The sequence below is a fragment of the Cricetulus griseus genome, chromosome 4, assembly GCF_003668045.3.
Source record: "Cricetulus griseus strain 17A/GY chromosome 4, alternate assembly CriGri-PICRH-1.0, whole genome shotgun sequence".
Classification (NCBI taxonomy): domain Eukaryota; kingdom Metazoa; phylum Chordata; class Mammalia; order Rodentia; family Cricetidae; genus Cricetulus; species Cricetulus griseus.
This window is the reverse complement of record NC_048597.1, coordinates 121,672,336-121,686,380: the sequence shown is the minus strand read 5'-3', so window position 1 is coordinate 121,686,380 and position 14,045 is coordinate 121,672,336. Positions and strand designations below refer to the sequence as shown.

Below are 14,045 nucleotides of genomic sequence, written 5' to 3'. Positions count from 1 at the left end.
CCCCTAGGAAGTCTACAAGTTTGCTCCATCATCTAGTTGAGTCAGGACCAAGGCACCTCCCCACCCCTACACCCCTGTGTCTAGGCTGAGCAAGGTATCTCTCCATATAGAATGGGCTCCACTAAGTCAATTTGTGCATTAAAGTTAGATCTGGGACCCACTGCCAGTGGCCTCATATATTGTCCCAGCAGCACCATTGTCACCTATATTAAGGGAGTCTAGTTTGGTCTTATGCAGGTTCCCTATTTGTCAAACCTGAGTCAGTGATCTTTCACTAGCTCGGGTCAGCTGATTCTGTGGGTTTTCCCATCATGGTCTTGACTACTTTGTTCATATTATTGCTCCTCCCTCACTTGGATTTACTCCAGGAGCTTGACCCATTGGTTAGTTGAGGATTTCTACATCTGCTTCCATCAGTTTCTGGAAGAGTGTTCTAACTTCTCTGGGGTTGTGGATTATAAACTGTGTATCTTTTGCTTTATGTCTGGTATCCACTTATGAGTGAGTACATAATATATTTGTCTTTCTGGTTTTGGGTTACCTCACTCAGGATGTTTTTTTCTAGTTCTGTCCATTTTCCTGTGAATTTCACGATGGCATTGTTTCCTACTGATGAGTAGTACTCCATTGTGTAAATGTACCACATTTTCTCTATCCATTCTTCAGTTGAGGGGTATCTAGACTGTTTCCAAGATATGGCTATTACAAATAATGTTGCTATGAACATAGTTGAGCAAATGTCCTTGTGGTGTGAATATGCCTCCTTTGGGTATATGTCCAACAGTGGTATTGTAGGGTCTTGAGGTAGGTTGATCCCTAATTTTCTAAGAAATCGCCATACTTATTTCCACAGTGGCTGTACAAGTTTGCACTCCCACCAGCAATGGAGGAATGTTCCCTTTTCTCCAAATCTTCTCCAGCATAAGCTGTCATTGGTGTTTTTGATATCAGCCATTCTGATTGGTGTAAGATGGAATCTCAGAGTGGTTTTGATTTGCATTTCCCTGATAACTAAGGATGTTGAGCATTTCCTTAAGTGTTTTTCTGCCATTTGAGATTGTTCTGTTGAGAATCTTCTATTTAGATCTGTACCCCATTTTTTAATTGATTATTTGGTAGTTAGATGTTTATTTTCTTGAGTTCTTTGTATATTTTGGAGATCAGGCCTCTGTCAGATGTAGGGTTGGTGAAGATCTTTTCCCATTCTGTAGGGAGCCATTTTGTCTTGTTGACCATGTTCTTTGCTTTACAGAAACTTCTCAGTTTCAGGAGGTCCCATTTATTAATTGTTGCTCTCAGAGTCTGTGCTACTGGTGTTTTATGTAGGAAGTGGTCTCCTGTGCCTATGCATTCAAGTGTATTTTCCACTTTTTCTTCTGTGCGGTTCAGTGTGGATGGATTTATATTGATTGAGGTCTTTGATCAATTTTGACTTGAGTTTTATGCATGGTGATAGATATGGATCTATTTGCATTCTTCTACATGTTGACAACTAGTTATACCAGCACCATTTGTTGAAATTCTGTCTTTTCTCCATTTTATATTTTTAACTGCTCTGTCAAAAATTAAGTGTTCATAGGTGTGTGGATTGATATTAGGGTCTTTGATTCAATTCATTGGTCACAGAAGCTCTTATAAAAGAAAACTCTTAATTATGTGGCTTACAGTTTCAGAAGTTTATCATCATGGTGGGATTTGGCAGCATGTAGGCAGACAAGGTCTGGAGAAGGAGCTGAGAGTTAATACATCTTGATCTGTAAGCAACAGACAGTGAGCTGAGACACTGGGCATAGCTTGACACTGGGCATGAGACTTCAAGGCTTGCTTTTACAGTGACACACACTATCTCCAACAAGGCCATACTTACTCCAGCAAAGCCAACTTCCCAATAATGCCACTTTCTATGAGCTTATGGGGGCCAATTACATTCAGATAACCATAAGCAGTAAGCACTCTTAACTGCCAAAACATTTCTCCAGTCTGCCTCATATGGTCATTTAAAAATAAACTGGTTTATATTCCAATATTACATATTTGACTCAGAAAAAACTACCTTTTTCATTATTTCCCATAGAAGATGAGATAAACTCATGAAAGCCTGTGTTGCAGTACTTTTTGTCACAAGTCAAATCAGATGGCAATTTGCAATTGTTTATGTTTGCTTCTTCCATGCAATAGGTGCTGTAGCTGTTCAAGAATTATGTATTTGGTACAGTATGTTGAATGATCAAGAATGCAAGCTAATGTCTGTATACACATATGTATCTTTAAAGACAGTTACTTTATAAATAATGGTAGTCTAAGGGTGGGTAGGCAGTATTTTGTAGACTCTTAGTTGCTAATTCATGTTAGTGTTTTCCTAAGTATATATTTTATAATTTCATATAAAATATTTCCTTTATGCTTTATTAGGTGGTTCATTTGGAAGGTTTGTTCAAAAAAAGCTGGGAAGTCTGAAACTGTGGGAAGATCCTTATTATCTTGTGAAAGAAAACCTGAAAGCTGGCATTTCAATTTGTGAACAGTGGGTGATAGTCTGCAGTCACCTCACAGGTCAGGTGTGGCAGCGCTATGTCCCTCATCCATGGAAAAATGAAAAGTATTTTCCAGAAACTCTTGACAGGCTGGGCAAACGCCTGGAGGAGGTACTAGTTTAATTGTCTGCCTCATTGTCTTTATGTGGGAGTGGGTTTTCACTTGCGTGTGATTGCATTTTACAATTGTACATGTGTGAAGGGAATGATTTATGGCTTGTGTGAGCATAAGAATGAGTGTCATAATAATAAATTTTAGCGTGCCTTTGTGCAGGTTGAGGTACATAGTGGTTACTAAGTCCTAGCTTTTTCTCTTTTCCCTAGATATGTGAGTGAGTGGTCACCATGCTAGTGTGAGCGAGTGGTCAACATGTTAGCTGTGAAATTCTGTTTTGTTCTTTGTTGTAAAAAAATATGATGCAGTTTTTCCTGTATGGGAGCTCTCAAACTTTCTCTTGGCTATTAACATTGCTTCAAAGTTTGGCTCTTTTTGTAGGATGTACTCGGTGGAAATATTTGAACAGTTTCTCATTTACTTCAGCTATGAGCTTTCATATAAATTACATTCTTAGCTTCAAAGGAAAGGCAAAATGAAATTGCAGATATAATTCTGTCCCCCTTCTTAGGAGAAACACAATTTGAAAAATACAAACATACTTACTGGGCGTTGGAGGCACACACCTTTAATTCCAGCACTCAAGATGCAGAGGCAGGTGGATCTCTGCGAGTTTGAGGCCAGCCTGGTCTACAGAGCCAGTGCCAGGATAGGCTCCGAAGCAATACAGAGAAACTCTGTCTTGAAAAACAAACAAACAAACAAAAAAACAAAACAAAAAAAACAAAAAAGAAAAATACAAACATACATAAAAGAGTGAAATACCTTCAGTTTTGTTCATTTACAGAAGTTACTATAAAAAGGTTTTCTAAACCCTTTAGATTTTAGACCTTTACAATTATTTTCATTTCATACAGTTCATGTTTTAATATCTCACATTTTAGGTCTTGGCTATTCGGACAATTCATGAGAAGCTCTTGTATTTTCTACCTGCCAGCGAGGAGAGAGTCATGTGCTTGTCTCGAGTATTCGAGCCTTTCACTGGTGTGAACCCTGTGCAGTACAACCCATATACCGAGGTTGAGTCTATGTGTTTTTGTCCTTAATTTCCTTTTGTGTTCTTGAGTTTTAAAGGTTGCTTTTTACAACTGTGCAGTCTAACAGTGTAATTAATTTGTTTAGCCATTATGGAAAGCTGCAGTGTCTCAGTATGAAAAAATCATTGCACCCGCTGAGCAGAAAATAGCAGGAAAATTAAAGAATTATATTTCAGAAATTCAAGATAGTCCACAGCAGGTAAATCATTGAAAGATTTTACTTTACAATTTTTTTCCTTAAGCTATTTTAATGTGAGTGTGGTTGAATTGAGATAAACATGTACTTTGTCTTATGCTAGCTTCTTCAAGCATTTCTAAAATACAAGGAATTGGTGAAGCGTCCGACTATAAGCAAAGAACTGATGTTAGAGAGAGAGACATTACTGGCAAGACTTGGGGACTCAGCTAAAGGTAAAGTCCCTTAGAAATGGTTTTTTAGGTGGATTTTTCTTTGATGCTTACTGTTTAGGGTTAAAAGCTACATTTAGACATTTTTATGACAAGGATTTATTTACTTATAAATGATAGATTTATTTTTATTTTATTTTTTAAAAAATATTTTAATTATTTTATTTTATGTTCATGTCTTACCTGCATGTATGTTTGTGCAATTTGTGTGTCCTTGGTTACCATGGAGGCTAGAAGAGGGTGCAGATCCCCTAGAATTGTGATAATTGTGAACTGTGGGTGTTGGAAATCAAAACCTTTTAGCTGTTGAGCCGTCTCTCTGGCCCCTGTGTTTGTTTTTATATTAGCAGATTGTTCTTTCTGTACCTTACTTATTGCATTGATTTGTTTCTTTTCTTTTGCTGTGATAAAATGCCCTGACTGAGGCAAATCAAGGAATGGAGGATTTATTTTAACTGACAGTCCAAGCTATCATCTATCACAGTGGAGAAGTCAGGGAGGCAGGCGCTTGTTCCTGTAGTTAGGAGAGAACAGTGACACACACAGTGCTCATGCTCAACTGGCTTTCTCCAGCCTCCAACCTCAGATGTTTCTTCCCACATCAGTTACCATGCCATGATCCCCCTAGAGCCTGCATCCCAGGCGATTCTGTGTTGTGTCAAGTAGACAGCACTAATCATCATATACATGCTAATGTTCGTGTGGTGCAGTGAGGACCAACATCCTCATCATATACACTCTGAGGTTCTTGTACAGTGAGGACCAACATCCTCATCATATACACTTTGAGGTTCTTGTGGTGCAGTGAGGACCAACATCCTCATCATATACACTCTGAGGTTCTTGTACAGTGAGGGCCAACATCCTCATCATATACACTCTGAGGTTCTTGTACAGTGAGGACCAACATCCTCATCATATATACTCTGAGGTTCTTGTGGTGCAGTGAGGACCAACATCCTCATCATATACACTCTGAGGTTCTTGTGGTGCAGTGAGGACCAACATCCTCATCATATACACTCTGAGGTTCTTGTGGTGCAGTGAGGACCAACATTTACAACATTTCCATAGGAATTGAAATATACTACTTCTGTGTAATTTATGTGATTTGAATGATACAGATTTCCGATTGGACTTTGAGAATCGGTGCCGAGGGATTCCTGGTGATGCCTCTGGGCCACTTTCTGGCAAAAATCTTTCAGAAGTTGTCAATAACATTGTTTGGGTTCGTCAGTTGGAATTGAAGGTAATTGTTTTAATATAGTTGAAGAACAGTGAACATTCCAAATGTACTAAATTAAGGCATGTAATAAGGACTCTAAAACTGTTAGGAACATCCTGTGTTCTCCCTGTATGCAGTTACTTTTCTCATTGTTGTGACCAATTACCAGGTAGCAATTAAAGGGAAGTGGGATTTACTTTTGCTCACAATGAGTGTGTGGTTGCTGAAGCTTAATGGCATGATATCTTGGCAGGTCAGGAAACAGCTGGTGCAGAACCTTGCTAAGCTGTGACCTTTATCTCTGTCCCACGGCTATTCATATCAGGGAGGCTCCATGTCCAAGGGACACTTCAAACAGTGTCATCAGCTTGGGACCATGTGCCTAATCCAGTAGGATGCTGTTTACTTTCATGCCATAACAGCATCTAATTGTCATTGAAATATAGAAGTCTGAGAACAAATGTGTAAAGAACATTCTTATACAGTTCATTTTTTACATAGATGTGATTGTCAAGTTGTGTCACTCAGGGTCTTTGAAAGCATTTGTGAGGACTACTGTATTCGTGACACTAGATTTAAAAGACACACTTGGGAAATCCTGATGGTTTTAAAGTTTATCTGCAAGTGTTTTTACAAGTGTTTTTACATCGCTGACTTACTTGAGTTTACAAGTTAAAGGAGAGGTGAAAGGTCATTCCTCATAACTGTCTATGATGATGTTGTTAAAACAGACTAAGATTCTTTTGGACCTACTATTAGTATATATAGTTTTTGTATTTGACTTGTATAATAAACGTTAATTGTTTGATAATTAGTAATTTAATATGGTCTGTGTTCAAGGGCAAAAGGTCAAGGATTTTTTGTTTTGTTTTATGGTTTTTTGAGACAGTTTCTCTGGGTAGCCCTGGGTGTCCTAGAACTCACTCTGTAGACCAGGATGGTCTCTGACTCACAGAGACCCACTTGCCTCTGCCTCCCAAGTGCTGGAATTAAAGGCATGTACCACCACCACCTTGCTAAGGTCAAGGAATATTAATATAACCTACTTCTTACTCAATTTGTATCTTTGAACTATAATCTGAAATATTTTGCATCATTTTCCCCACTAGTCATTTTGTGTGTACCAGAATGGGCAGTTATAGAGGAAGACACTTTCTTAGCTGATGTTCAAATTTGCCTAATTATTTTTTGAGCTTTTAACAAAAGCTTATGGCTAGTACTATTGTGAACATGTTTAGGAGTAATGCATTTGCTTCTTGGAGTTTCTGAAAATTAGTGGAGCACAGCTCTTGTGTGGCCTGCCTTTCCTTCATGTCACCCTTCGTATCATGCTTTGCTCGGGCTGTCCTCTTGGGTTTTATTATTCTGAGGTTGTATAATTCAAAGTCACTAGGAGGGTGATATGCTTATTCCTTATAGAAAAGCATTTTTCCATGTTTACAATGATAGGAAAATAATTTTGAGCCTCAGGTCAGAGAAAGGGCCTCCTTATTTTATGGTAAAATTTTGTTAGTATTGATGCATCTTTGTCATTTGGTCTTTAAGGTAGATGATACTATCAAGATTGCAGAAGCGCTTTTGTCTGACCTATCAGGGTTTCGGTCTTTCCATCGGAGTGCTGAAGATCTCTTGGACCAGTTTAAGCTGTACGAACAAGAACAGTTTGATGACTGGTCCAGGGAAGTTCAGTCAGGGTTGTCTGATTCCAGATCAGGTTTGTGGTAAGTGCCATTCCCCTGAATTGTCATGTGTTAGTAATCCATGTGGCAAGGTGGAAGGAGCCCTTCTCTCTACAGACTTGCTGCTGTTTCTTTATGACTCACTGCATTTAAAACATTTTTACTTTTTTGTCTTAGAGATTTATTATTATTTGTGTGTGTATGTGTGAATGTCATATGTATGAACCAGTACCTCGAGAGGCAAGAAGGGGACCAGATCATGAGAGTCAGAGGAGATTGTGGGCCTCTAACTTGGGTGTTGGAAACTGAACTTTGACCCTCTGGGAGAGCAGGATGAGATGATTGGTAACAAAAACCATATATTATTTTCTTTTGAAGAATAAGCAGGAAAAACAGAATTGTAAAGCCTGGATTAGAAAAGCTTTATTTTTTTTGACTTTTTTTTAAACTGTTAGATTTGCAGAAAAGTTGAATGAAGTACTTTTTTTAAAAATTAGTTTCATCAGACAAAAGAATAAGAACAGTGAAGCTTCAAAGATTCTTTTTCTTCTCTCTCTCTCTCTCTCTCTCTCTCTCTCTCTCTCTCTCTCTTCTCTCTCTCTCTCTCTCTCCCTGCAGTATTGAGGCTAACAGCCGAATTATGGAGTTAGATCCTAATGATGGTTCGTTAAAAGTACATTATTCTGATCGTTTGGTGATTCTTCTGCGAGAAGTCCGTCAGCTCTCTGCCCTGGGCTTTGTCATTCCTGCCAAAATACAGCAGGTTGCAAATGTTGCCCAGAAGTTCTGCAAGCAAGCCATCATTCTTAAGCAAGTATGAGTGATACTTTTCATGGTGTTCTTGTTCTTGGTTCATTATGCTAAATTAGACTGTTAAGGCCTTTGTTTTCTGCTTTTAATTTTTTATGTTCCTGTAATAGATTATTAACTTGTGAATTTAAGGTTTTCTAAATTAGTAAGTTAAAATCTGCTGTTAATCTTGCTAAAAATAATTAAACTTAAGATAGTATTGCCATTTTCATTCAAAAACCATTTGGAAAAATGACATATTATTCCTTCTTTCTTTCCTGTCCTAATCTCTCCACTCTCTTCTTTTTTCCCTTTTTCTTATTACTTGCAAAGTCTTAAAGGAACTTACAGTGAAAGTCCTCTACCTATCTTTCAGATACTCATAGAGGATTCCCAGGTTAATCTGTCTTGGTCTACTTATTTGTACCATGCTGTTGTTTCCCTGTTTAAAACAGACACTTGTTACTGGTTGTCAACCTCTTGAATCAGGTCCAGGTCAACTTACAGCTTTGGCCTTCTGTGCCTATACTCTTTGAAGTGTTCTGTACTGTAGCAAACACTCAAGAGAGTCAACTTAGAAGAGAAAGTGTTTTGGTTCACAGATTTGGAAGTTCCAGTCTGTGGTCAGTTGTCTTGCTTTTGGGTCTACATCAAGGCAGCACATGGTAGGAACATGGGTGGTGTAAAGCCACTTATTATGGCTAGGAAGGAAAAAGGAGAGAAGGGGTGGGAGAGGCCTCACAATTCCTTTTAATAGCATATATTGCCATTACTCTAAAGACCTTCTATTAAGCCCTACCTCTCTTTAATTAGTTACTTGAGACAAGGTCTCACTATATAGCCCTGGCTGGCCTTGGACTAGCTATGTAGATCAGGCTGGCTTCAGATTAGCCTGCCTGTGCCTCTCAAGTGTTACAGATTTGTGGTACCAACTTCCAGGCCCACTTCTTTTAAAAACATATTTTTTTTTATTACTCTTTGACAGTTTCATAATGTATCTATTTTGATCATACTGACTCCCATTGACCTCTCCCTCTCTACCTGGATCTCCCAATACAACCCCTTGTCATGTTCATGCCCTCATAACTCACTGAGTTCTATTACTGCTGCCCACATGTGTATTGGTGTGGGCCCCTTCACTCACCAGAGGCCACAGCCCTCAAAGATGACTTTCATTTCCACAGCAGCCCCCAACTCCTGGTAGCTTCCCAGCTAGGGTAAGGTCTTTTAAGGTCAGTGTTGAAATGTTGTCTTGATCTTGTATAGAAACCACAGCTGCTGTGAGTTCATATGTGCAAGGCTGTGCCATGTCCAGTTGTGAATCCATATGTTCAAGGCCATGCCATGTCTGTCTATGAGTCCATGTGAGCAAGGCCATGCCCTGTCTACCTGTGAGTCCATATGCCATGTGCAGAAGACAGCATTTCACAGTACTCCCTACCTCCTATATCACCTCCACCCCACTATGGACCAGATTCCTTTAGCCTTTGGCAAAGATTTGATAGATGTTTCAATGAGGGTGGAGCACTCACAAGTCACTTTTCTCAGCTTTTTGACTAATTAATTATGACTTTTCACATTAACTGCTACCCACTGAAAAAAGGAGCTTCTCTGACCAAGGATAGAGTTGCACTATTTTGTGGTTATCAAAAATATTTAGAGAGCAGTTGGCAATATGAATATTTAGTGCAGTGTTAACTGTAGATTTCTTCTTACCACTGGAGCTTTCCTGGTCATTTGATTGGGTTTATAGTACCAGATATGCATTTCCGTCTGTGGAGCAGGCCTTAAATCCACCAGAAAGCACTTTGGACACCTGTAACTGTCATGCCAAATAGTGCACCAGTGAGTACATTTTGCTTGGCAGATCAGTATTGTTATAGGATGGGTCCAGTGGTCAGTAAGTCGGTGTCCTACTTACATTTCTATTGCTGTGATGAGATACCATGACCAAGGCAATTCTTTTCAAAAGAAAAGATTTAATTGGGTATTTGCTTATTAGTTTCAGAGGGTTAGTCTATGATAATCATGGCAGGAAGCAGACAAGCATGGCACTGGAGTAGCAGCTGAGAGCTTTACATCCTGATCCACAGGCAGCAGGCAGAGAAAGAAACTGGGCCTGGTGAGGACATTTTTTGAAACATCTCCAACAAAGCCACATCTACTCCAACAAGGCCATACCTCCTGATCCTTCCAAATAGTTCATTAGCTGGGGTCTAAGCATTCAAATATATGAACCTTTGGGGGCATTCTCATTCAAACCACCACAGACCATTAATCTCCATTCAGCCTGTATGTCACCTGCCAAACTGTGAATGCTAGCCATTAGAGAGGAAGGTGCTTGGCTGTTTCCAGATTGATTTTTGTATGCACTGCATTCAAAATGTGTGGTGTCAATAGCAATAGGGTCTTATGCTCTAGTTAAGGTTGACAACAAGCAATGTGTATAATAGCCTGCCTTGTCTTCCTGATCAATAACCTCTAGGTAGGTGTGCCATACTTGTTACTGAGGCTTTCATATAGTAACCGTTTCTTCTGCATTATCAAGCCATTCAGAGTACCATTGTCCCAATTCCTTTTAAAAAAAATCATTTTTAATAGCTTACAAAGGATGGCATTTCTATAAGGATTTTTTTACATCCTTAGTTTTGTTTCATTTCCCACTTCTTTCTCTCCTATTCCTCCACTCCCTACTCCTAGTTAAACCTTTAATCCCCAATGTTCTCCTCTCTTGCCCCAGTAAAGCTCCTACCTCCACCTCAGTCTTCTGCTTTCCTGGAAGTTAAACACACAGATCTAAAAATTTTAAGCTAGGATCAGCATAGGAGAGAGAACATGTAGTGTTTGTTTTTCTGGACCTACATTATCTCACTAACATGATATTTTCCAGTTCTACTTATTTTCCTGAAAATTTTATTTTTTATAGCTGTGTATATGGACTACATTTTCATTATCCTTTCATCAATTGTTGGACATCTAGACGGATCCCATTTCTAGCTATTGCAAATAAAATAGCAATGAACATGGATGTGTCTCTGTACTTTGGGTATATTCAGACGTGCTACATCTGGGTCATGTGGTAGTTCTATTTTACCTTTTGAGGAACTTTGATACTGTAATATGCCTCCCTTGAAGAGCAAACATGAAAGGTATTCAAGAGGGAATTGTGTGCTGAGGTTGGTAAGCTGTGTGTAAGGATGAGCCTCCTGTGTAGACGTGTTAATTTTGCTGTTACTCAGGAAACTAAGTTATACATTTTGCATGATGAGTACTTAAGATGTAGATGGTATTGGAGTACAATGTTCAGGATTTTCTCACCCCCTGTGGATATAGGAACATCTGCCCTGAGAATCAAGGAGGAACAACTGCTTCAATTCATCCTCCATTTTCCCCATATAATGGGGAGCACATGTGCAATGGCTTTTCCAACATCATACAGTAACTTGAGAAGCTAGGATTTGAAGCAGGGAGACTAGTTAGTTTGCAGACTGTTTCCCTGGTCTTGCTAAGAGATCAGTGCTTGAATTAGAGGATAGAGGCAGGAAAATGTGGTTGGACTAAGGTATATTTTGAAAGTAGAGGTTTTTGCTAATGTGGAATTTGAGAGAAAACATTAATAAAGTCAAATTTTGGTCAGAATGATGAACAGATAGTGGTGTGTATCTTACAAAGGGCTTGAGCATATAGACAGTTGTGTTGTATTCTATAAAGGGCTTAAGCATATAGATAGTTGTGTCTGATTCTACAAAGGGCTTGAATGCTTTTGAGAAGTGCAGGAGATGGAAATTTGGTCCTTCAGTACTGAGCCTTTCTTTAGTCTGGATTCCTTTCTTCCCAATGTGATAAACTTGATTCCAGAGACTAAAATTTATTGTCTGTTTAACCATTGTTAGGACATGACTTGATAAATTGTAGGAACTCAACATATATGTGTTGATTGGGCATATTGACTCATAAATAAACTTTGATTTGGAGATGAAAAACCATTTTTACAGTTGAGAAAAATTATTACTATTCAAACAAAAATAAAGAAAATGTGCTAAAAACAAAATTTATTATTTCTTGCTGCTAATTGGACTTGAATTTTGTAGGTGGCACATTTTTACAATTCCATAGATCAACAGATGATTCAGAGTCAGAGGCCAATGATGCTGCAGTCTGCCTTAGCATTTGAACAGATAATTAAGGTAAGTGAGAGGACTCTGCTTTGTGATGCAGTCAAATAGGTTCTTTCTCAGTTTTCAGTCCACCAGCAGCCACTGAGCAAGCTTCATTTCATCCTTTCTCTAGTAAGTCCTTTGTTCTTAGTGAGATTTAAGAAATTAGAAGACTTTACATACTTTGGTATTGGTTTTGATAAGCTACATTAATATATATCATAGACAGTTTTCATGCTATTATATTCTTTTCCACTTAGTTTGAGATCCTGAATTCTTGTGTGTTTTGTTTTAAACCATTTCCAGGTTTTGTAACTCAATGCTTATTCACTTTCTTGTTCATTTCAATGTCCACACATGGGAAATTGGAAAAACTCACAATAGGTTTTAAACTATGTGGTACACTGTGACAGCAAACATTTTGAAATATATTAATCTTCATAGAGATCAATGTTAAGAACAGTTGGGCTTATAACATAAAATTAAACCTTTTTGGAAAAAGAAATGTATCTGAATACTATTGTTTATTGTATTGTAGAATTCAAAGGCAGGAAGTGGAGGCAAGTCACAGATTACTTGGGACAACCCTAAAGAATTAGAAGGCTACATCCAGAAACTCCAAAATGCTGCTGAGAGACTTGCCACTGAAAATAGAAAGCTGAGAAAATGGCACACTACTTTTTGTGAAAAGGTATATTTTATTATAGAATTTATCATGTTATGAAAATAACAGAATAAATATAATTAGTATGTAGCTATTGTTTTTTCTTTTGAAGTAATTTAAGATCTATAGCTGCAGAAATAGTTTGGTTCTCCTTACCTGGCTTCTGCTGTTAATTGCTAACCTAGCCAGAGTACAGTTGTCAGTACCAGAAAACCAGACTTTGGGGCTTGTAACTTTCTCAGCAAATTCTGTGTTCTGCCTAAGGGCAGATGCCTGCTTTCCACTTTGCACCTGGTAGTTGAGTGCGTGGTGCTTCCTCATGAGAGGAGTCCTCCTGAGCTTGCTGCTTCCTGTGCAGTGTTGGCTGGAACAGTACTGCAGTGATATTTTGCCCTTCTCAGTGCACCAGTCAGATATTGACAGGTTACACAGGGTGGGTGGTACATTGTCACTTGAACAGGTGGCTGAGTCACTGGAAAGTTGCTCTCTTCCTCACAGGTGGTCATTCTTATGAATATCGATCTGCTTCGGCAGCAGCAGCGCTGGAAAGATGGGCTGCAGGAACTGAGAACTGGCTTAGCAAGTGTGGCAGCTCAGGTACGTGGGCTGTGCTTCACGGTCTGGATGCATGGCTCAGTGACAAGTGCATACAAAATCAGAGACATCAGTTGGCACCCCTACAAATACAGAATTCTCTGACTGACTCATACAAATGCCATAGATCCCGTCGAGTCTGTGTTAACTATGCAAAGGGAAACTTCTCTGTGTCTCACACTGCTAAGTCCCTGTCTAGTTTGCTGTTCTGACTTGGAGCTTACAAATTTACTGTTTGCTGTTCTCTTTCAAGAGACTGTAACATCTGCAGAATGCAATTTAGGTTCAAACCAAAGTCTATGTGAAGTAACTGTCAGGATTCTTTTTCTTCTGGGGCACATTTTCATGTAGCTAGGTTCTGAGCTGCATGTGAGTCAGCTGTTTTATATATTTTCTAGTTCTCAGAATTGAAGAAAAAGCCCAGAGTGCTAGAGTACATGTCTTTATGCTTTATGAGAGCAAACAGCAATATCAAACAAAAGCAAGTATTTGGAGAAATCTAATTTAAGTTTCTTATTTAGTTAGTTTTTTTGTTTTTCAAGACAGTATTTCTCTGTGTAACTTTGGAGCCTGTCCTAGAACTCACTCTGTAGACCAGGCTGGCCTTGAACTCACAGAGATCCACCTACCTTTGCCTCCTGAGTGCTGGGATTAAAGGCATGTGCCACCTCTGCCCAGCGAGTTTCTTTTTTCTAAAATGTTCAATGAATTATTAGGGATTAGGAAATGAAGAGTGATACTTTTTTGAGAACTTTGAAAAAATACAAAAGAATTCACAAAGTAGACTACTGTAAAACCAGCTTCAAAAAATGTAATGTTGGCTTGAATTTTTAATTTTAGTGA

At 38.7% G+C, this 14,045-nt stretch overlaps 1 protein-coding gene across 4 annotated transcripts in view; it reads left to right on the top strand.

The window, feature by feature from the left end:
* The window catches only part of Dync2h1 (dynein cytoplasmic 2 heavy chain 1), a 204,859-nt gene that overhangs the window by 5,575 nt on the left and 185,239 nt on the right, over positions 1–14,045 (top strand). For 3 of the 4 annotated variants that reach the window (XM_027415175.2, XM_027415174.2, XM_027415173.2), the window contains exons 6-15: positions 2,413–2,645; positions 3,534–3,668; positions 3,772–3,885; positions 3,986–4,097; positions 5,219–5,343; positions 6,865–7,040; positions 7,617–7,812; positions 11,879–11,974; positions 12,483–12,635; positions 13,107–13,205. In XM_027415175.2, the coding sequence (XP_027270976.1) occupies positions 2,413–2,645; positions 3,534–3,668; positions 3,772–3,885; positions 3,986–4,097; positions 5,219–5,343; positions 6,865–7,040; positions 7,617–7,812; positions 11,879–11,974; positions 12,483–12,635; positions 13,107–13,205 (1,439 nt within the window). Of the gene's footprint in view, positions 1–2,412; positions 2,646–3,533; positions 3,669–3,771; positions 3,886–3,985; positions 4,098–5,218; positions 5,344–6,864; positions 7,041–7,616; positions 7,813–11,878; positions 11,975–12,482; positions 12,636–13,106; positions 13,206–14,045 lie in introns of those variants that run through there. The other variant, XM_027415176.1, reaches the window with a different exon arrangement.